Source organism: Tursiops truncatus, chromosome 2 (assembly GCF_011762595.2).
Source record: "Tursiops truncatus isolate mTurTru1 chromosome 2, mTurTru1.mat.Y, whole genome shotgun sequence".
In the NCBI taxonomy this organism is placed as follows: Eukaryota; Metazoa; Chordata; class Mammalia; order Artiodactyla; family Delphinidae; genus Tursiops; species Tursiops truncatus.
Window position 1 is genome coordinate 113,907,214 of NC_047035.1, and position 24,513 is coordinate 113,931,726.

Sequence of the window (24,513 nt, forward strand, 5' to 3'; positions counted from 1 at the left end):
TCATATGGTTGCATTCTTCTGCTTAAAATCCTTTAATGCTTCCCATTGTAATAATGTAAACTTCTTAAGATGCCCTACAAGGTCCTGCTGGCTCTCTGCCTTGATCTGCCCTCTCTGACTTTATCCCCTAACACTCTCTTTTTGCTCAGTATGCTTCAGTCACATTGGTCCTTATGATGTCAAATGTCTCTGTGATGTAAAGTCACGTACTTTGAGAGGATTTGGAAGGGCAGGATTGGGGATTTGAAAAAACTGGCAAAGGTTTGAAAGTTGCCTAGAGTGGGAGAACAATTTAGAAAAATTTAACAGGATTGCTGGGTGGTGTTGAGGGTTCAGGTGTGGTAGGTGACTGGAATTTAATAACAGAATGCATGTGATTATGAAAATTTCTGCAATAGTGGTCAGCTGCTCCAGTACCAAAGGGCAGGATGTGAATGGTAAGGTTCACTCAAGATAGGGGTAGATGAAAAGAAAGATGGGGCAAAGGAGTTTAGGGTGTTGACAAGCATTGCTGATTTTTTCTGTAGGTATATGATAGTGGGGATGAGAAGGGTTACTAGTGTCCTTAACTTGCCCCAGGTGTGGCAACAACCTAGAATCGCTAAATAGAATCAAAGGACCAAGACCTACCAGCATTGATGTTAAAAGCTTTAATTTGCAAATCCTAAGATTGTTTCAGGAGATCTGATTATTAAAAAATTTACAAAACGGACAAATTAGTAGAGGCTTATGCACATTATAAAGGAGCTTTTCACTTTTCAGAATCAGTTTCCAAAAGGAACCTGTAGGTTGAACGGTAAGGTTTATAAGTAAGTTAGGTATTCAGACTTTAACAAATTTCCAGTCTGGCCAGTCCTTCAGGTTATCCCAAGAGGGAGTTTTCTCATGCCACTTCTTCCTTCAGAACATTTCTCTGGTTCTCCCGTCCCACTTACAAAGATTTAAGCCTACTGTTAGAATGTCATAAAATACTCTTACTGTCCTGGTCACTAACTTGCTTAATATTTTGCCATTTACCCTGCTTACACTTTAAACTCCCCAAACTAAACTACTTTACACCTACTGTGCTATTGCTTTTGTTCTTTTCTCAGGCTAGACCATCTTCCCTACCTTCTCTGTTAAAACTCCTAGCCATCCATCAACACTCAGCTCACACAGCACATTTCCAGATAAGAGACAAGCACTATCTCTGCTTTATTTGGTGTCTGTAGATATTTCTACTATTGTCGGTATTGTGTTGTCTTACAATGCATTTTATATACAATGCAGTATATAATACATATTATACATATTATACATACATATAATACATATTATAAAGTATTTTTATGATTGATATTTAAGGTCACCTAAGCGCTAAAATAGAGCAAGTGTTCTGTGGTCTTGGTCAAGTCTCTTTCCCTTTGAGTCTCAGGTATAAAATGGGTACTGTGGCTCCGTGAAGATGAGAAATATATATGTAAACCCCTTACACGGTGCTCATTTAAGGCAAGCCATGACTGTAACATTGTTTAGGGCCTTGAATAGGTGCTTGATAAGCTGAGTTCAGGAAACGCTTCTTTAAAATGACGTCACTATAGGCGACTTAAAAATCACAGCACGTCTGTACAGAATCAAATGAATTACTCAAAACGAGGTTCACCTGCTACACAGTTTAGACGATCTGCATAAAACAGAATTCACTGAGTAGCCCAGGCAACAGGAATATTAGCTGAACAGCCGAGGTTTTCCTGAAATTACTCCAGGGCGGGCGGGAAGGGTCTCCCCGGCCCGGTGGGAAGGCAACCTTCCCCCACGGATTGCGCGAGGGGCTGGATCCCCATGGCCTGCGTCAAAAACCACCACCTGGGTGGTCCAGGTGCTCCCCCCCAGCCGTCCCCCTCGGTGACCAGGAAGCCACTGACTCCTCCAGTACACCGTCCGCTGGCGTCGGCCCAAAGAGCGACCGCAGCTGGAACCCAGCCGGCAATTCCCGCCGCGCCGCAGCGCGCCGCGCTCCCTGGGCCAGCCCAGGCCGTGGGGTCTCCCCGCACTCTACGCAGGGGCGGCGGGGCGGGGCGCGATTACGTCAAGAGCCGTGACGCGACGACGCAGCGCGGCGCGGTGACGCACGCCCCTTTGTTGGCTCAGTAGCAGTAGCAGCGGCCGTGGAGGTAGCGCTGGGGACTGTTTTCCTTCGGAGGCCAGAGCGGAGCCGCGTCTGACTGAGGCGGGCGGCAAGCGGCCCCCTCGCTCCCTCCCTCCCTCCTCCGCGCCCTCCCCGCCGCCGCCAGCCGCCTACCGCCGCGCCCGGGGAGGAGCCGCGGCCCGCGGGGCCGGAGCCAGGCCTGCGTCCGGACATCAGCCGGAGCCGGAGCGAGAGCCGGGGCCTCGGCGTCCCCGCCCTCTCCCCGCCTCAGGGGCCAGCGTCCGCCGGGCCCCCGCGCGTCGCGCCATGGACTCGGACGAGGGCTACAACTACGAGTTCGACGAGGACGAAGAGTGCAGTGAGGAGGACAGCGGCGCCGAGGAGGAGGAGGACGAGGACGACGACGAGCCGGACGATGATAACCTGGATCTGGGCGAGGTGGAGCTGGTGGAGCCCGGGCTGGGCGTCGGCGGGGAGCGGGACGGACTGCTGTGCGGGGAGACGGGCGGCGGCGGCGGCAGCGCTCTGGGGCCGGGCGGTGGTGGCGGTGGTGGCGGCGGCGGCGGCGGGCCGGGGCACGAGCAGGAGGAGGATTACCGCTACGAGGTGCTCACGGCCGAGCAGATTCTGCAACACATGGTGGAATGTATCCGGGAGGTCAACGAGGTCATCCAGGTGAGGGTGGCCCCGGCGTGGGCTGGACCGGGACGGACCCGGGAGCAGATTCGGGTGGTCCGCGCGGCCCCGAGGGGCAGGCCTGGGCCTGGTGCGCAGCCCAGCCCGGTGCCTCCCGGCCCTGTCTTCTCCGCTGTCTCTGCTGGGGATAGAGCAGACATTCGCCGGGTGTGGGGAGGTGCGCTGGGGGCGGTGCTTTCCAGGTCCTGCTATGGCGGAGGCCTCCGGCCGCCTAAGACTTCTCTTACGGGCAATTCCTGCCCGTCCCTGGGCCGGGTGTCCTTCCTCTGGCCCTAAGAGCGCCTATAGGGGCGGGGCGTAGGTGGGGTGGAGGAGAGCTGGAAGAACTGGGCCCTTAAGACGGTTTCCCCGGCCTTCAGCCTCACTTGAGAACTTTTGGAAGGGGTTAGAGTAGGCCTGAGAGCTGCTTGGTGTACGGTTGCCCCAAGTGGGCACCAGTTAATAAAGAAATGGATCTGCTTGGCAGTCTTAAGTGCCTACTTAAAGGTGGGGGAAGGGAACTATTTCTCGGAAGAGGTGCTGATGGGCCTTCTTTTCTGATGGTGAGGCTTCTGCTTGCCTCTTTTTAAGTCGTTGCTGTTCTTTTGGGTCCTGACTACTACTTGTTTCAGTTGTAGCATACTTGAAGCTGTTGGAATAGTTGCTGCAGCTTGCACACCCAGCCTTGCAGCTAAAACCACAGCAAAACGCAGTGTTATTGTGTAATATTGGACAGGACTCTGCTGTGAGTTAGCAAGTGGAGACTTTTTGCTTCTGGGCTCCTTTTCTCTGATAATTTGTATTTCGTGGTCAGTAAGTTGGGCTCGGTTTAAGTTGATAACCACATCTCATTTAATCTTCTCGTGGGTCAGATTTTGCGTTTTTGAGCTTTAGGAAATCAAAGGTTTACATTTATTTGGAGAAAACAATTATGAGGGGTCAGGGGTATGACTGAAGAATAAAAATGGAGTCTTGATTCAGTGCAACTCTTAGAAAACACTAGTTACATGGAATGAAACTGTATATGTGAGCAGCAGGTTACTGTTGCCTTCTGGTATGTCATTTTTTTCCCCCTTAAAATTGGTTGGCCAATATTCACTGGCAAATTAGCAGTATGTCACTGCCTACTTGTTGAGTTTAAATGATTAATAGATTTTTACAGTACTGTTTAGTAAGCGACACTTTCTTTTGGAAGTGGAACCATCTATTTAGGCCTATTTGAAGAGAGTGGTTTGAATAATAGTAAAAAAAAAAATCTGAAAATCTAGTGCTATTACTAAAGAGTGGAAATCTCAAATTTTCTATAGACGATGTAGTTTGAGGAGGAAATTGAAGGGTTGTAGAAGAAAGATAAGTTTTACTGCTCTTTCTGATCCTAAAAATATGACAGTTGAGTTCTTAGGTCGCTAAATTGAGAAATTTTTTTTTTTTGAGGAAACTGAATTTACAGTGAAACCCTGAATTCTCTTTTCATTTATTTATGATATAAAGTATATAGTAAACCTGTATAAAATCTGATGTTTTCAAACTTTGTAGCTAGCTTATTGGCATTTTAATTAGCTTTAAAAATTAATGGATATTTATTATTTAACTTTTTAACTTATAGTCTGTTTCATGTAGGTAAATCTCATCCAGCTTTTTCAGCTCTTAGGTGTGTCCTTAATCACTGAGGCCAAACCTTACAAGTTCTTTATGTTGCTTCTGGAACAGAGATGTAGCTAATGCATGTGACATCATTTTTTCTTTGTTAGTTTAGGGGAAAAGGAATAAAAGTGGATGAACTGAACTAAGGAGACCTACAAAATACTAGGGATTTTTTAGGTGTCCTACTTTAATCATGTTTTCATGCTGGATTTTTGATACAACTTTTTTTCCTAGTTTACTTCATGTTAAGCATGCCCTTAAGTAGGATTGCTGAAATAAGTATCTTTCCTTTGTTAAAAGTTCATATTTAGAAACATCAGTAAATCAAAGGATAGGATTTATCCCAGACCGTTTTTTCTCCAAATGGTATACACTAGGCAAATGGTACACTAAACTAGGCTTTGGTTATGTTATAGGTTATTTATGTTAATAGATTTAAACTTAAAAAGTTACACAGGTAACACATTACCTTGTAAGAAAAAACTGATGCTGTAAGGAGCAAAAAAAGACAAAAGAATTATTTTGCTTGCCACTGGGAGAGATACATCAGAATTTGAACTGTAGTAATTGTTCCAGACCTGTGGATACATTGTACATATTTTTTAAAAAATAATAACACAGTCAAACTTTGTGTTCTCTTTATGTTTTCAGTAGAAAAAAGCAGGTTACAAAAACAGGAGTGTCAATTTTCTCCTGTCAATAAGTAATTATTTTTCAAGCGCTTACACAATTACATATCTAAACTGATTTATTTAATCAATCTGTTATTATTGGTCTTCCTTTGTATTGTCCAGTTTCCATTTTTTATAAACCCCATTGGGACTATGCTTATAGATATATCTTTGAATGTTTTATTTTCTTAGGATAAACTGAATTGCTGAGTCAAAGAATTTGCTTATTTTCAACCATTTGATACATATTACCACATTGCTTTCAGAAAGGTTATCATTTTTTAAATTTGCTTTTTTATTATTTTTAAACTGATGAGGTTGAACTTTTAATGTGTTTATTGGGCACTGGTATTTCTTTCACAAATTGCCCTTTGCTTTTGCTCACTTTACCCCCTTTTGGGATGTTTATCTTTTATTGATTTATAAGTCCTGTTTATATTCATAGAGCCTTTAAGTTTTTCAATTAAAACTAACGTTGGTTTAATATGACAGTAAGTTTTAAGTAAGTTTAAAAACCATTGTTTTATTTAGTTCACATCAGGGAGCTTACTGTTAATTCTAGAAAATTTAAATCCCCTTCTTCCCAGTGCTACTTTTGAATCAGTTATGTTAGTGGATTTGAAAATAAATGTGCAGGAGAAAAAGATTGAATGTAAAAAGGATGCCAAGTTAATTTAATCTTTCCTGGGGGAATTTGATTCCTTTTTTGGGCAACAACAGATTAATACTGTTATTTGTAGGTACCTGTGGGTTAGTTATAGTCTTCAATCAAGTAAGTTAACACTTTTTCTTTTAGAAAGCTCTTGGTTTTCTGGCTTTCTGTAACTCTTGTTATAGTTTGTCTAATTTGTTCTTGTTTTATTAAAACTCTTTGTGGCTACTTAGCTTACCTTTTGAACTTTTAAGAAAAGATCAGGGATGTTCTTTAACGTATAGTAATGATAGAGAAGTGCTTAAAGCCCCTAATTTACCTAGCTACATTTACTTAACTAGTATTGTTCATATTAAAGTGGTTAATAATAATACAGTGGTTATCTAACGTAATTGCCTAAATGTCTAAGTAATTTATTAAACTAACACTACAGAACTCTGCAGTTGAGGGATGTTTAAACTTGCTCTTTTGTGTTTCCACAGCAATCTTTAGAAGATGTTGGTTGTACCTTGTGTCTGTGCTGGTCACTCTAGAGGACGTGGTTCTTGCCTAAGAAGCATATGGAGGTGGGGGAACATAGAGGTCCTTGGGCTCCATTCCCAAAGATTGTTATCCATTAGTCAGGTCTGAATTGGAGCCTAAGCATCTCTATATTTTTAGCCACTCTAGTGATAGTTCCGAACCACTGGAATAGTCATAGTTCATCCAGTGTCATGATTTTGACTCACTCAGGGGAGAATGAGTAGAGTGAGAAGGTCAAGTAACCCTTAGGAATACCACGTTTAAAGGGTGTGCTGAGGAAGAGGCGCGTGGGACTGTTGGATGTGAGTGGTCAGAGAGGAGGCATAAAGAGAAGTGGGTGGGCATCTTCCTATTATTTATTATTCTAAATAACCTGTTTTAAAGACAACAGAAATATGTAATCTTTATGAGGGAAATTTTCTGTTGGCTGTTGATTTGAAATCTTTATTATTTCACCCATTTATTTAATTAAAACATTTAATTAAAGAGCTTCTAAGGTGAGGTTTCATGCATAAATTAGAGACAGTATAGTCCAGTGTATTGTGTAGTGGTACAGGAGTCAGTTCTAGCCACTGCTTTTCCTGACTGGCAAGTTAATTTACATCTCAGAACCTTCAGTTTTTGTTTTCCTTTGCCTGATTTTTTGGATCTGGGAAGTTAAAACAGGAGTGATGAACTAATAATGGATTGGTCTTTTTTACATTAATGCTTTGTTTTTCTAACATCCTTTAAAAACCTCAGTGAGTTGGAGGTGCTCATTGTTTCCAAGAAATTGAATTCAAGTGGTTGTATCAAGATGAATTTAAATTGGTTAACTTTTAGGGTGGGGGAGAGGGGAAGTTGTGTGTGTGTGTGTGTGTGTGTGTGTGTGTGTGTGTGTGTGTGTATTTTGAAGCTATTAAGGTGTTTGGTGTGCTTTATTCCTCTTGAACTTTTATCTTTTCCCAGCTGATCTCCTTGAGCTATAGGCTTTAAATTACATTAATTCTTTTTGAATCTCTTATGGCATTAGTCCTATGAATCAGAAACTGAGGGGGTGGGCTCTGGCAGAGTCTCTCTTTTTTTTTTATTTCCCTCGCGGTAGGCAGGCCTCTCGCTGTTGTGGCCTCTCCCATTGCGGAGCACAGGCTCCAGACGCGCAGGCTCAGTGGCCATGGCTCACGGGCCCATGCGCTCCGCGGCATGTGGGATCTTCCCGGACTGGGGCACGAACCTGTGTCCCCTGCATCGGCAGGCGGACTCTCAACCACTGCGCCACTAGGGAAACCCTGGCAGTCTCTTTTAACAAGCATTCCAGGTGATGCTGATGCAAGCTAAAGTTTGAGAACCACTGGTCTAGTTGAAATTTAACAGCAGTGTTTCTCCATTGTAATGACTAGTGATAAATTACTAGAGAGTGGGTTAATGAGGGAAGGCAGATTGTTTAAGAAACTAATAAAAGGAAAATTTCAAGAGCCTGCACAACACTTACTAGGCTAATCATGGAGGGGATTTGTTATCATTACTGTAATCCTTCAGATTAGGGTGGTCTTTACTCAGTTATTGCAAACATGCAAGCCAAACTAGTGACATTTCACATTCTAGGTCGGAACACTTGGGTTTTCTTCCACCCTTCTTCACCCCCTGGGTTTTTGTTTTTGTTTTTGTTTTTTAAACAAAAATAGTTGAGAGAGTTTCTTTAGTTGATACATTGGAAGGGATGTAAGGTCTTGGATACTGTAAATGCAACTGCTCAATACTGTATAACATGTTGAAGAAAATATGAGACTTATTCTCAAGGAGTTCATGGTCTCTGAATTTAGACACTCAAAGCTATTAGGTCAGTGCTAAATGGATAGTAATAGGTGTTCATGGAAGAGAGATCTATGGGTGTTATCTGGAAGATGTCTAGGATTTAGATGGATAGAACAGACGGATAGGAAGCCCTTCTAAGAAATTGAAGTAAGAATGAGGAAAGTGTGTCCCGGTGATGGTGAAGTCAGCTCAGGTAAAACAGAGTTTGTTAGTTATGGGTGATACTGTTGTAGAAGCTGGGAGGTTTGATACTATGAACAAAGGTAGGCAGAAGTCACCAGGTTAGATTACTTTCTTCTGGATTTGACCTGTGGCAGCTGTATGTATTAGTTATCTTTAGCCCTATATTTCTACCAAAACTTAGTGGCTTAAAAACAACAAACATTTATTATCTCACATTTTCTGTGGACCACGATTCTGGCTTCACCTTAGTTGGGTGCCTCGTCTCAGGGTCCCTTATAAGGCTGCAACCAACATATCAGCTAGATTGCAGTTATCAAGATTTGACTAGGGGAAGATCCCCTTCGAGGCTCACTCGTGTGGCTGTTGGGCAGGCCTCAGATTTTTCACTGGCTGTTTTTTGGCCAGTTCCTGACATGTGGGCTTCTCCAGAAAGTGGCCTACAACACAGTAGCTTCTTTCCCGTGGGGCGGGTGCCGGGAGGGGTGTGTGTGATAGAGAGCCCCCAACATGGAAGCCACAGTCTTTTATAACTTCATCTCAGAAGTGACATCCCATCCCTTCGCCATATTCTACTTGTTTTGAGTGAGTAAGTCCAGCTCACACTCAAGAGGAAGGGATTACACGGAAGTAGGAAGACGAGGAGGTGGATCCTGGGGGCCATTTTACAGGCTACCTACCATGATATATATAATCTGGCTCAGTCAAGAGGTGAATGAGAACTACTGTATAATGTTTATCCAATCAATTTATATACAAATGGGAGGGTATTACATTAATTTGGATTTTTTAGTTTTGAATAACCATAAATTATTTGTGTTTGGCTTTGCAAAGTATTATATCTTTAAATGATAAACATTCCTAATTACCTTTCAATGGCTGAGATTGAAAGAATAATTTGCAGCTTCTTAGATTTGGCAGGAATCTGAGATTCTCCAGTCGTTTGTTTGTTTGTTTTTAACTTTAGCTACATAGTGGAATCACCTGGGAATTTTCATCACATTTTAAATTTTGAGATAATTGTAGAGTCACATGCAGGTGCAAGAAATAATGCAGAGAGATGCCGTATACCCTTTTTACTGATTTTTCTACAGTGGTAACATCTTGCAGATCTGTAGTATAATATAATCAGTATATTGACATCGATGCAGTCTACTCATTTTATTCAGATTTCTTTACTTGAGGATTTAAAAAAATGCTGGCACTCATAACCCAAGACTAAGCAAATGGGCCTCTGGGAGTTTGCACCAGGCATTGTCATTAAACAGAAGTTTTCCCTGGTTTATTTTAATGTACAACTAGGGTTGAAAGCCCCTGTTGTTGTCCAGTGTCTCTAATAATCCTCTCTCTTTAACATTCCGGTCTGCTTAACTATGAGTAAATGACAGATATTTTGTGATGTAGCTCATTCTAAGTTTAACTCTTGATTTAGGGAAAAAAAATGGAATTAGAATCTGTTTCCATTTTAACTTTGACCTGTTGTTCCTAGGGTGGCCCTTTGGATGAAGATTTTTATTGTTGTTTTCTTAACAATTATTGTTTGGAAGCATGAAGGAAAAACTTTTCTTCTTGAAGTTAGTCAATCCCCTTTTCTTTGTTCCTTTTATGACAGTGAACCAATATCTTTGAATATGTAGGTTGCCTACTTCTCTGTTTTTCCATTAGACACTTTTCATAGGTATAGAATCACAGGCCCATAACTTTGTTAAGATCTTTCTTTCTAAATAAATAAATAAATTTATTTATTTAGGCTGCGTTGGGTCTTTGTTGCTGCGCTTGGGCTTTCTCTAGTTGGCGGCGAGCGGGGGCTACTCTTCCTTGCGGTGTGCGGGCTTCTCATTGTGGTGGCTTCTCTTGTTGCGAAGCATGGGCTCTAGGTGTGAGGTATTCAGTACTTGTGGCACGCAGACTCAGTTGTTGTGGCTCGCAGGTTCTGGAGCGCGCCGGCTGAGTAATTGTGGCGCATGGGCTTAGTTGCTCTGCGACATGTGGGATCTTCCCGGACTAGGGCTTGAACCCATGTCCCCTGCATTGGCAGGTGGATTCTTAACCACTGCACCACCTGGGAAGTCCCCTTTGCTAAGATCTTGACTATCTTGACACACTGTGTTACTATGTACCTTTACAAATAGCTTAATTATTCCCATTAAATGATGGGATAAATGGAAGAGTGAGTAGTTAGGCTGACATTTGATGATCACTTACTAGGTGAGAGAATAATCTGTAATCCGAGGCTGCTTCTAACCTGGGATGACTGGATCCTTTGGAGTCCATGGAGATAGTAGTGGCAGTCCTTGCCTTATTTTATTTTCAGTGTTTAAAAAAGCCTACTGTATTTAAAACAAAGCAAATCGAAACTGCCCAAGCTAATTAAAATGCGGGCCAGTGTTAGACCTTCAATTCCAAAAGAATGGCACATTTTATAGAATCAGTAGATTTCTACAATCGTGTAATTTAAGTTTCTTCCTAAATTTTAGCTTCTTCCTAAATTTTTATTCACCCAGTGATAGGTAGTCATCTGGCTTGATCTTGAATAATATTTCTTGATGTATCTTGGTGCCTAGTAGATACCCAGTTGGTATTTGAATTAAATTAATGGGTAGTTTGGTATCTTAGAGGCAGTTTTAAAAGGTCTTATTGAGCTAGCAGCTGCTCTGGCAGATTAACTTTCAGAGCCCTACTTTTTTTCGTTTTTAAAAATGAGAATGCTAGTATTAAGGCCAAATACTGCATTGGGAGTTTATTCGTGTAGTTTTTTTTCCTGTAATGTAAACTTGCTGAATAGCATTTTTCCTTTTTCCTATGTTCCATTTAGAAGAAGTGTCACAGTGACCTGACACTTAATACATTTTGGCAAAAACTACAGCAGATAATGAAGTATTAGGTAACATTTCCTTATTACTAAGACATTTGTTTAGACAATGCTAAGAATAGGTATAATCTCAGACACTTCTCCCCAGGCTTGCTTTGCTATCTCCTTTGAAACTGTCATACTTCTAATTCAAATATTAAATGATTTCAATTACTTGGTAATATATATCCTTTCTCAATCACAGTTGTACGTTTTTTAGGGGTTAAGTATAAGCTAGAGACTGAAGTATTTTCTGATTCTCTTAGCAAGTGTTTATAAGTAAAAACCTCTAATATGGACACATTGAAACTTGTGACATTTTGGATAGATATTTCTCTGAAACCCATTTGAAACCCAAATTTATTGCCTTCTCTCCTTAAGGCTGTTCTTCCTTCGATTGACTTGCTAGTTAACCATTCTTGGAATTTGAAAGTCATCATTGATTTTTCTTTTGCCCTGCATTTCCCATATCTAATTAGCCCTGATCAAGTTATCTCTGAAATTTATGTTATTCCTCTCCTTTTTACTAACTAAGCCTAATCTAAGGCCTTTTTTTTTTGTCTCCCCATGCGGCTTGTGGGACCTTAGTTCCCCAACCAGGGATTGAACCCCTGGGCCAAGGCATTGAAATCCAGGAGTCCTAACTACTGGACTACCAGGAAACTCCCTAGGGCCTCTTTTTATTTTGCCTTTTTGTCCCTGGGCTTCCAGTCTGTCTGTCATTACTACCAAATACAAATATACTAGTCATTTTCCTGCTTAAAAAAAAGAGAGACTTCATTGTCCTCCCTGCTGCCACACACATTTCCTATTATACATCTGGTCTAGATTCTTTAATACGGTGTTCATGGCTTCCCCATCTTGATTTCAGCTAATTTTTTCACTCTTCTGTTGTTCCCGATTCTCCCACAACCTCAACTGCACTACTTATAATTTCTTAATATGTAATACACATTTATGTTTTACTGTTTTTGCTCATGCTGGTCCCTCTTCTTGTGATGCTCTTTCTCTTTTTAACTGCCTGATATAGTCCTACTCATACTCTGCTCAGATATGACGTATCTCTTACCAGGTCCCTCTTCTCTACCATCACTGCTTTCTTACCTGTGTTTGCATAGCACCTTGTAAGGATGTTTGGTGTGGCCTACATGAGGCTGTAATATAGCTATCCCAATACCTAAGTCACTAGCTAGCTATGAGGGTTTTGAGGGTGAGAGCTGAGTTTTCATCCATAGCATATGTCACACTAACAGTCTGTGACATAGTAGAAACTCAGTGAATACATACTGCAGTTTGTCCTTTTAGCAAATGCTTGCTTCTTTGGTTTCCTTATCTGTAAACCAAAGGGAGCCAGACACGATTTTCTTCTGGCACTAATAAATTATTTTATGATTTCTAGATAACACCACAGTAATAGTGTAAGAAGATGGCAAGAAAAAAGTGTTTAAATTCCGGGAGGGCAAGCTTTTTAAGGCCTCTGAATATATAGCAACTGTTTTAGATTAAACTTTATTATTTGCATATAGTTCCCTGGCACTTTATATGAACTGAGAGTTATGTTAAAACACCTGAGTCCTTCTAATACAGTAGTTCTCAAAGTATGGCCCATAAGAGGAAAACTTTTTAAGACATTACTTGCCTTTTATAATGTGCTGGGATTTGTACTGATGGTGCAGAAGCAGTGGGTGGGTAAAACCATGGGAACCTTAGCACAGGTCAAATCAGTGGCACCAACTATACCAGTAGTCATTTTCTTTTTCACTGCCATACACTCAGTAAAATTGTCGGTTTCACTTATTGTCCTGGGTGAAGCAGTAAAAATTATTAGTGTTATATCTTATCCCTTAAGTACACACATTTTCTTAATAGCTTATATGGCAAAATTGGTGGTATGCCTAAAGCACTTCTGCATACTAAAGTACAGAGGTTGTCTTGAAGAAAAACATTTGTGCATTTGATTTGTGAGCTGAACAAGCTGCCTCTTTTTACTTGAAAAAATGGCTGGCAAACTGGTTATTCAGACAAATGTTTGTAAATGTTTCTTCAAAATGAATGAAATACACCTGTTATTTTAAGAAAAACTGCTTACAGTATTTGTTGCCAATGATAAAATATTTAGTTTTTAAGTGAAAATTAGAATTTTGGAAAACTTATATCTGCCATTGTGAGGCTGAGAGCTTCCTGATGAAATACTGTATAATATGTCAGCATTTAGAAGATCTGCTTAACATAATGAACCAGTATTTTCCAAATGACCAATTTTCCAGTGATACCAATTGTGATATTTCACAATCATGCATTGGTAAGTGATCCATTCAGAGTTCAAGATTGGATTTTAATATAGCAAGAATAAGAAAAGTTCTCTGATATGGTTTCAGATTCTATTTTACAACTAGCCTTTAAGAAATGACCACTTTTTGAGTTTTGGTGTAATATCAAAAGGAATATCCGTACTTATCTGAAAAGGCTATAAAAGTTCTGCTTTTTCCAACTACATATCTTTGAGAGGCTACATTTTCTTTATTCTTTAAACAAAACAACATACTTAAGGATTGAATACAGAAGCAGATATGAGAATCTGTTTTCTGTTTAGCCAGATATTAAAGAGACTTTAAAATAGTGCATTTTTTTCACTTTTTTGTTTTAGAACATATTTTCATAAAAATGATTTTTGTATTAACATATAATGGGGTTTATTACTGTTACTTTTTGATGAATTAATACGTATTTTAAAAATTCTGTTTTGATATCTAACATCATAAATATTGATAGTTACAATTCGCATAAGCAAAACTCTTTGGCACCTTCAGTAATTTTTAAGATGAAGAGGGGTTCTGAGACCAAACAGGTTGAGAATCACTGCTCTGATATTCTGAAATATTTCTGAATCACTAAGGAAGCATAGTATTGGCGTGCAAACAGGAGATATGACTAACCACGTTATATGAGTTTACTGTAAATTAGCAATGGGTTATATATGACAAGTTAGGAATTACTGCTGATTAGGAATTACTACTGATAATTCAGAAACATTTATATATAAGCTATGTTAGATGCTGTGGGGGATATTAACAGAAATATTAGAAATGTGAATCATGAGGTATTACTAGTTTGGGAAAGATGTTTGGAAATAGAATGAGATGCTTAATATTTCAAGGAGGAGCTCTCAGAGATACCACCTGACATATTCCATTTGTTAATCTGTTTATATTCTGACTTCTTACATTTCAATGAAAGCTGTATGAGAGCAGTGACTTTGTTTTATTCATTGCTGTAGTCGCAGTGCCCAGAACAGTACCTGACACATAGTAGGCTCTTAGTAAACATTTTTTGTGTAAATATTTTAATTTCACCCCTGTCCTTGAAGAATATTTTGCTATGTTTGTAATTTTAGGTTGGTAGTAGTTTTCTTTCAGCACTTTAAAGATTCCATTGTTTCCTGGCTTCCATTGTTTGCAGTAGGAGGAAGCTAAGGAATCTTTAATCTGGATGTTTGTAATATTTTTTACTTTGTGTCTAGTTGTGGTTTTCTTTGTGTTTATCTTGCTTTGTGTTTTCAGATCCTTTTGAATCTGTGATGTCTTAAGAGTTTTGGAAATTCTCAGTTCTGCCTTTATCCCCTTTCCTTCTGAGAGTCCAGTTACACATACATTAGAGGTTTTGTTATTTTCCGTATGTGTCCAATGCTCTTTTGTGCATCTTACATCCTTTTTTCTCTGTGCTTCAGTTTGGATGATTTCCATTGATTTATCATCTGGGTCTCTAAATCTGTCTTCTCCTTTGTCTGATTTACTATTAAACACCCCTCAATTAATTATTAATTTCAGATACTATATTCTAGAGTTTCCATTTGATTCTTTTTTTATAGATGCTAATTTTCTGGTGATTTCTTCTTTTTCATCTCTTTTCCATCTTTTGTTCTATTTTCTCCAGCATATTAAGAGTTTATTCCTAAACGTTTTGTCAGCTAACTCCAATATCTGAATTATCTGTTAGTCTTTTCATATTATCTTTATTTTCCTCCCAGTTTTCAGTCAGGTGTTCCTGTCAGTTGACATACTTTGATTGCATGCTGAACACTGTATATAAACTATTTAGAGATTCTGGATGATGATGGATTCCTCCAGAGAGGATTTTTATTTTTCCTTCTGCTTGACAGTGAGAGTGATGAATGGTTGCCTTAATTCAATAAGGCTGAGTTCTAGCCCTGTTCAGTTTCAGTTTATCTCTTATCTGCCATTGGCCTTTTAGAGTCTTCAACTAAGAACCTGGTGTTTTCCTCAGCAGTCCCTCCCCTAGTGGGTCCCAAACTTTAATCATTGCCCCTCTGCCTTTCAGAGGTTTTAGATTTTTAGTCTCGGCCCTGTGCAATCCCAGGATTCAGTAAATGCCCTGGGTGGAAGACCAAGTGTTCCTCCATTCATTGAGACATCCCTTCAAGTCTCAGTGTTAGTTTCCTTTTGTTGTTGTAATAAATTAACACAAAGTTAGTGACTTAAAACAACAGAAATTCATTATTTTACAGTTGAGAAAGTCAAGTTCAAAGTGAGTCTCACTGGGCTAAAATCAAGGAGTTGGCAGGCTGTGTTCCTTCTCGAGGCTCTAGAGGAGAATCTGTTCCCTTGCCTTTTTCTCTTCTACAGGCTGCCTGCATTCCTTGAACTAGAATTCCAGCTAGAAAGTATGACATTTTAAAGATTGCAGTAAGGAATATCTTAGATTTGGGAAAATAACAGAATGGGGGAAAAAAAGATCAAATTTACTCATTTTTATGTAAGGGGAGACTCACAAACCATAGACAAAAGTGGTAATGATAGCTGATATTTATAAAACATGCTAGGGTGTCTTCACGTGTATTCGTTACAAAATCCCAAGAAAATAGCATTATCTCCATTATATCGATAAGTAAATTGAAGTTAGGGAAGCTGAGAAATGGGTTTATCAGGGAAGCTCAGGAGTTTCTCTGTTAGAGACTGGTGGAGGTCATTGGAACTGGGTCTTTTTTTTTTTAAATTTATTTATTTTCGGCTGCATTGTGTCTTCGTTGCTGTGCAGGGGCTTTCTCGTTGCGGTGGGCTACTCTTCACTGCGGTGCGTGGGCTTCTCATCGCGGTGGTTTCTCTTGTTGCAGAGCACAGGCTCTAGGCACGTGGGCTCAGTAGTTGTGGCTTTGCAGGCTCAGTAGTTGTGGCGCACGGGCTTAGTTGCTCTGTGGCATGTGGCATCTTCCCAGGCCAGGGATCAAACCCTTGTCCCCTGCATCGGCAGGCGGATTCTTAACCACTGCGCCACTAGGAAAGTCCTGAAACTGGGGCTTTTTGACTTTTAAAATAGAAGTTTTTTCTGCTGTACCAAACTTTTTCAGATTTTAGTTGGACCTTTTGACTGAGCCAAATTCTCGTACTTAGGTTTTCTTTGTATTTGTATACTGAAAGCTTTACAGTCCTAAAAGAATCTTTCATTTTAGCTAATTGACTGATTTTAAATGAGTCTCTTGTATTAGTTATCTATTGCTACATAAAAAATTACCCTAACACTTAGTGGTTTAAAACAGCAAACATTTACTGTATTATAGTCTTGAGTGGTTTAGCTGGGTAATTCTGGGTCAGGGTCTCTGATGAGGTTGTAGTCATCCTGTCAGCAGAGGATGCATTTATCTGAAGGCTTGGTTTGTGCTGAAGAACTGCTTTCAGGATGTACAAAGATGAGTGGAGAACATTCCTTCCTGTCTAGGGTTCCTAGTCTAGGAAGGGCAGACATGTAAATAAATCCTTGATTATAAAGTCAATAACTCAGGACCTATCATGCCCACTTTTATCCACATGTAGCCTGATCTCAATTATATCCTGTTTCTTGACTTGCCCTGGCCTGGTTTTCATAGTTGAGTATCTTAGTGTACTGCCATTACCCAGAAATCCCACACCTACCAGTTTGTCTTTGAGGTGTTATTTTTACATCAGGTCAACCCTGACATGTTTCACGTTTGTTGTGGTTTGACCCCTCTTTGCTGCTTGGTTAAGGAAAGCCCTGCCTTGCAAAGAAGAGACTAGTTGGTGTTTAGGAAAGAAGGAAAGTAGTCCTTTGTGTGGATAAGTAGAGTCTTGTTAGAAGCTATTAGAAGTTATTGGAAGGGTCTCATTAGCAAAATCAGAAAAATTGAAAGAATGTGAAAAGGGTGATATTGATGGAAAATGGGGCCTTGTGAGTGTAGTGTGGTCGCCACAGATTTTTCAGGAAATGCTGAATGTCTCCTTTTTTTTCCTGAGTGGTCATCCTGTTCAATTTATGACAGTGTCAGAAATGTTCATACTTGGTCTAAGTTTATGGCCTGAGAAAGTATACCAGATCTTTACCAATCATGATAAGCAGTAGGAATGGGACAGGAAATGGTGCTTATGAGGAACCTACTAAGCCTAGGGATTCTGAGCCTAGGACGTTCCAGTAACTAGGTTACCAGAGGATGCAGATTAGGAGAAAAGATTCTAAGCATGATAGATCAGACTTTTCATAATTTGACCTTTGGCTACCTTATCTGTCATTTCTTCACACTCATCTTGACATAGCAAAATAGTGATAGTCCCTGTGAAATTTTTCTTTGTGCCTTTGTAAGGCTTTTTCCTTTGTTTCAAATGCTTTTCGCCTGATAAACTCATTAATACTTTATGACTCACCTTAAACATCATTTCTTTGAATCTTTCCCTTTGAGTGGGTCTCAGGATTTTGTATAGACTCCTATTTAAAAAATAATCTCTATTATTCTCTTGCTAAATAGACTCTGAAAATCCTTGAAGGTAGGATCAGTGTATTAATTTTGGTATTCTCATTGGCCAGCACAGGTCTTGGACCATAGCTGATAAACATTGATTTGAAGAGTCAAAATTGAATATGAATGAGTTTTCTTATTGATTTTATTATTGATAAAAATAAGTCTTGGTACTATCCCTATGTTTTTAATTTGTGAATTGTTCACATTCCTCTTCTGTTGACTTCACTGAATTAACTCTTCTCTCTTTCTCTGATACATTTTCCATTTTTTGTTCTTAACCAGTTATTTAAGGGGATGTTAGTCATCACAACTCTTCTCTGAAGTAGATGGTATTTTTACTATTTTATAGATAAGGAAATGGAGACTTAGAGGAATTGAGTAACTTGCCTAGGCTTTCAGAACTCAGTATTTTATATCATTAAATATAAATAAAACATATATGAATGTTATTGTCTTGTGTGCTGCGTATTTTCTGTTTGTCTCTCCAGACCTGTTCTACCTTTCTGTCTCCAGCTTTGTATGCGCCAGGAGACTGACTTGTACAGAGTGAGTCAATGGGCTCTGTTTTGTGACTTCAGTGCTGTTGCTTATGAATCCAAATAAATAATAAACCAGAGTGATATAGAGGCAGAAGTCTACTATTTACAAGCCCCATTTAAACTTTCCAGCCTACATATATACCACCTTCAAGAAAATTTCAAGCCAAAATTGCTATTTATAACATTTACTGTTTTCTAGTCCAAATTAAGCACTTAAAAACAAAGTTTTAACGTTAATTCTACATATTTGATGGATGTTATAGAATGTATATATAATGTAAAATTTATTTGTGATTTATATATGAAATTACGAACTGAGACCAGTGGTCCACAAAGTCAGCATTCTCCTGACAGAAGCACCAAGAGATTCTGGGAGAATGGCATTGTGAAATTGTTATGGATGCGCTGGATAACGAATGCTTTATATATTTAAAGGGAGATAAGCTGACTTGACTTATTTTGTTCCATAATGAGAAAATATTTCTTTTGTGACGTTCTTAGAGGAGTGTATTACTGATAACTTACTATTTAAACTCATTTAATATGGAAGTAATATTCCTTTGAAAAGAGAGTATATATATTACTTACCAGTCTAACTGACTTTTTAAATCTAATAATTCCGTTTCATTGGCCCTAAACATTTTGTCTGTTTTCTATAATCATCTCAATTCACATTGCATCAATGTAGTTAACACTGGGTCCTTGAAATATATGAGTACCTGAAGCTTGATTTATAATGTTGCATTCCATGCAACTGTAAAGCCAAAAGGGTGAAAATAGGACTTTAAAATTCACAAAAATCCTCTAGGCACCCTTAGGAATGCAAGCATAATACGTAAACAATAGCTAAAGAATGAAGGATGACAGTAAACTTGCCTGATATTTGTTTCATGTCGAAGTCAACACAATTTTTGATTCACATAGAGTAAGACTAACAAGGATGAAAAGGATCTTTAAAGGTTATGCTGGCCAACAACTTACCAAGTATACCACCTCCCTGTTAAGTGATCCCTTTTAGGGTTAAGAGTAGCTTAAGCCTATTCTTGAACCTCCGCAGTGAGTTAAACTCCCACAGCCACTCTAGAAGGGAGCGCATTTCATGTTTGAACAGCTCTGATTTTGAGTTTTTCCAGGTGTTAATATCTGTCTCTCTGTAGCTTTTTACTTGAACCTACCTGCTTCTAACCCTTCCTCATGATAGCCTTTCTATAAGTTTTAAAGAACTATTTATCATATTGGAGATTACCAATGTGTTAAAACTATATCCAGGCTAACATTATTTGTGTGTGCAGAATCCAGAATAAAGCTTCTGCTTCACTTCTTATGGATTGTTGAGTGAAGATTATTATGAACTGGTATTTTGGATTCAGGCAGATGCAGATGTTTGTTCATACCCTCATTGCAGACATTGGCAGGTTTTGCAGTAACAAGTGGATAGATAACTCATCTTGATGTGTTTCTACTATTAATAGTTTTGGGGTTTTGAGTTCTGCATATTTCCTCTGACTCAGCATTTATAAAAATAAAGGCAGTTGCTAGACAGTGTTAACAAGTCAACTCTGAATAAACTGTTTTCTACTGCCTTTTTTTAAGCTTCTGGATCAGTTTAAGTGAAGAATATTCTGAAATGGCCATGCAAATTTCATATCTTTGTGAATCAGGGTTTTCATTCTGTGTAACCAAAACAAAATACAGAAATACGTTGCATGCTGGGGCCAAAATGACTGAACTCTCCTCCATAACCTCTGATTAAAAAAAAATTGAAACAGCTTTAGTATTCTAAGACTTGATACTTTTTTTTTTTTAGGATTAAAAAACTTTTGTTTGACTATGCATATATTTTCTTGGCTCAAAATTCAAAAAGTACAAAAGATAAAAAAGTAGAAAATCTCCCACCTTAATATCTTAACTACCTGCTTCCCTCCCTCAGAGGTTATCACTACTAGTACTATCTTTATTCTTAATACTTTTCTCTTAAAAGTAGAACCTCCACAGTTCCCCTAACCTGATTTTTATCCTCCATTTAAGACCCTAAATATCGTGATTATTTTATGAATTTCTGAGGTTAATGGGATCCTAAAAATAATGCTTGAGTTTAATTAGAGAACAGTATATAAGTTGAGTATTTGATTGATTTTTTACCTAGTATTTTTTTAGTGGCTACACTGTGCTGGGGGAATACAGATACTGGACAACTCTTTAAGGAGGCTTGTCTAAGTAAATTATAATACAGTGATATGTACAACAGTAAATTTACAAGGTCAGAGAAGGAATGTTAGTGCTGTTTTCTGGGAAGGACTGACAGATCCTGGTGGAAGTGGGTCTGAAGCTAGGTTTTGAAAAATGAATAGTAACTCACTAGGCAGATGGGGTTGGAGATGGCATTCCAGACAGAGGAGGAAGATTAATGGAATGTACAAAGCCAGAAGCTATTAATGGTCTAGGTTGTTGAATGAACAATAAGGAATTGAAAAGATTGCTAAAATTATTGGAAAGTAGTGTGGTAGGAGCTGGGGCTAGACAGGTAGGCAGTTTGTGAAAGGCTTTATTTTAGCATAGTGCTAAATGAGATGGGGCCAGTTGAAACAACTATAAACTTTTAATATAGGATTAGTGTTGAGAAGAACCACTTTGTTGGCAGTATAGGGAGTAAATGAGAACAGGATGATATTAGGAAGCAGGGAGAGTAGTGAGAAATGTATTACAATAATCTGAGCAAGAAATATATGATGAGGTTAGCAAGGCAGGAATGGAGAGGTGGGAGAGGTATTCAAGGTATTAGGAGAGTAGCATCAGTGAGAATTGGTGGATTATTTTATTAGGAGATAAAATAGTTCAGTGGTTAAGTCTTTGGCATCATATAGAACTAAGTTTAGTTCCAACTTTGCCTTTTATCCGCTCTGTGACTTTGTATCAGTTATTTAACTTTAATAAATTGTCTTTCCTCATGTTATAATGTAGCTGAAGCTTTAAGTAGCCTTCCTTTAACTAACCTTCTGAATTAATAGTTCCTCTCCATTCCCCTAGTAAAACAGACCTATTTGATGTCCATGGCAAGCTATCAGCTTGTTGGCCTTCCTAGATAAGTAAAACTAAATGACAGAATTAACCAGTCACAATAGACCTCATACTGTATGATGCTATTTATAGGACATGTCCAGAATAGGCAAATCCATAGGGACAAAAAATAGAGACTGGGTGGGGAAAGGGGAGAATGGGGAGGGACTGCAAATGGGTATGGGGTTTCTTTCTGGGGTGATGAAATGTTCTAAAATTAATGGTTAACACAACTATGTGTCACCACTCTGAATATAATCAAAACCACTGAATCACACATTTTGAAAGTGAGTTTTATGGTATATGAATTGTATCTGAATAAAGTTGTCATAGAAAAAAAATCTAATATACATATCACATTCACATTTTCCCAGTTGTCTTTCATAGCTTTTCTTCTTCTAGTCTAGAATTTAGTCAGAGATTATGCATTACATTTGATTATCATTACTCATTACCCACTCATGTTTTTGAGGGGTTACAATAAGAAATATGTAAATGGTTAGATCCCCTGGAAGTAGAAGGGGAAACATCTTCCCTCAGTGTTTCTTAAACATGTAGCTTGGCTCTGTATTATTTTAGATGCATGCAAAATAAAATATTTGATTAAATTAAAATGACGTACATAGATGTAAGTTTTTGATGAAGCTTAAGCCAAGCCAGCATTTTGAGATATAAAGGTACTTTTCAAAAAATAACTTTTGGAAGCCTCTTGAAGTGTGAATACTCATTTGAATGGATTTGAGCTAGCAGGAGGACTCTACATGGCTTTTAAAGATACTGTTGGTAGTTTTGTGTATAGATGTTTTACTCTATCTTGGAAATTGGCCTAAATGACACTAATACATTCTTTTAAGCACTAATGGCACTAATACATTCTTTTAAGCCCCCAGATTAATCTAGATGTGGTGTGAGCAAACATTTTTACATAGAAAAACAGGAAAATACAGAACGATAAAATGCTGAAATGTGACTTTCATTCAGTGATTCCCAGTAGTATACTATAATCACATAGGCCTTGACACTGCAATAGAAATTTTCTGTGTGTAATAGTTGCCATTTTAATTTTGTCATAGAAAGTCGTCTTTGGATGTGATAGTTTCTTGTGTATTAAAGAGCAACCTCTATTTGAAGAAATCGTGTGGCATGGTTACAGAAATGCCTGCTGTATCTTTTAACTGCTGATGGTATTAAAAATACTGATTATTTTGCCTATGGCAGTGGTACTATTTCTAGTTGAGAGAAGAATAAAATGGAAATCAAGAATAATTTATTTGGTATGTGGATGAGAGGGTTGCAGATCCGAAGTTCAGGTATTTTACTATAGAATATAGGTAGATATGTTTTCTGGTTCCTCCCTCCCCTTTATATACCTTGATTTTAATTTTTGTCAAGTCTGTCTCTCTGGCCTTTGTCGCTGTGGCCCATTGATCTGTCCATCTGTCTGTTACAGTGCATATTGGGTACTTCCAGAAGTATGAATTCAGTGATGCAAAGGACAGGAGGGCTGCAGCAGCAAAGGTAGGACAGAATCATTCCAAAGACAAGTTATTAAAGGATCATTAAACACATATGTGTGAGCACGTATTGGCAGCGAATACCTAATTATTTAAGGGCATACTGTTTATCCTGTGAATCTTTATGGAAAGCCTCTTCTGACATGACAAATTTGACGTATCTATTTATAAAGGGCACAGTTTTATTGTTTAAACCAGAAGCTTACTTGGCACTCAGGCAACAAAGTAAATTGGTATTTGCCACTATCTTTTAAAAAAATGCTGAATAATAGAAGAAGTGATTAAATGGAGGATATTTATGATATTTGCTTGATTCATGGACCTGGTTGATTTTCAGAAACTATGATGACAGAGGATCACATTTATTATTTTTAAAAAAGATTTATTATTTATTTTATTTATTTTTGGCTGCATAAGGATCACATTTATAAAACTGGGAGAAGAAGCAGGAAAGATAGATTGATCTGGCCATGTGTGTATATTTATATATTAATGTTATATATCTGATTCTGTTTTGATGGAAATAATCTAAATCTTCCAGGTTGTTCTTTAACTTATATAAGGAAACTTAAGGATTTTTATTTAAATATTCATAGCATTTACTTAGATATTTGGATCCATTTACTTGCCAAATGATAGCAGTTGTAATAGCAATTCCTGGCTTTTTTTTTTTTGTAAATACTGGGTTAGAATGAGAGAGCTGAATCCTAAGACCTAAATCACAGGCAGGTTTTAAGAACTTAGGCAGTACAATGCAAACATATCAAGAAAAAGAAATGAAAGCTTTATATATAGTATGGTAAAATGTTGGATTGCTTATTTATTACTCTAGTATTGGCTGTAAAGTGAGATTTTATAGGGATAGCTGAATGATACAGATATTTGCATCATTTTCTTTGCTGTTGTGCTTCTAAATGAAAGAGGTTTTGTTTTTCTAATAGGTTAAAACAGTGCTTCTCAAGGCTTCCCAAATGAAAAGGCAGATAAAAGTTGGTATTTGGTTTCAAAATGCTGGGTTTTCAAAATGACTGTAAAACCTAAAATCTTAGATACTTATAGCCTAAATTCTGGCCCAAAAAAGCTGATGATAATAGTTACTTTAATAAACTATACTATATTGAAGAGATCTAGTCTACTGTTGCTTGAATGTGGAAATGTATTTTGAAGTGAAGTTCCATGGTAAACCATAGTACCGATATTTTGGCTCAATAGTGTTTTGTTTTGTTTTTATTTTTTGCGGTACGCGGGCCTCTCACTGTTGTGGCCTCTCCCGTTGCGGAGCACAGGCTCCGGCCGCGCAGGCCCAGCGGCCATGGCTCACGGGCCCAGCTGCTCTGCGGCATGTGGGATCTTACCGGACTGGGCCACGAACCCGTGTCCCCTGCATTGGCAGGCGGACTCTCAACCACTGCGCCACCAGGGAAGCCCTGGCTCAATAGTGTTTAAGACAAGATGTTTTGGTGTATTTTAAGATGCCCTCCTCCCGGCCCCCCCTGTTATTTTGGTCTTAGAAACCTTTT

At 38.7% G+C, this 24,513-nt stretch overlaps 1 protein-coding gene across 4 annotated transcripts in view; it reads left to right on the top strand.

The window, feature by feature from the left end:
• The window catches only part of ARIH1 (ariadne RBR E3 ubiquitin protein ligase 1), a 178,946-nt gene that overhangs the window by 59,364 nt on the left and 95,069 nt on the right, over positions 1-24,513 (top strand). Inside the window, exons 1-2 of one of the 4 annotated variants that reach the window (XM_073801226.1) lie at positions 2,623-2,803; positions 22,930-22,997. In XM_073801226.1, the coding sequence (XP_073657327.1) occupies positions 2,773-2,803; positions 22,930-22,997 (99 nt within the window). In that variant the 5' untranslated portion in view covers positions 2,623-2,772. Of the gene's footprint in view, positions 1-2,188; positions 2,804-22,929; positions 22,998-24,513 lie in introns of those variants that run through there. The other 3 variants (XM_073801227.1, XM_019949321.3, XM_019949316.3) reach the window with 3 other exon arrangements.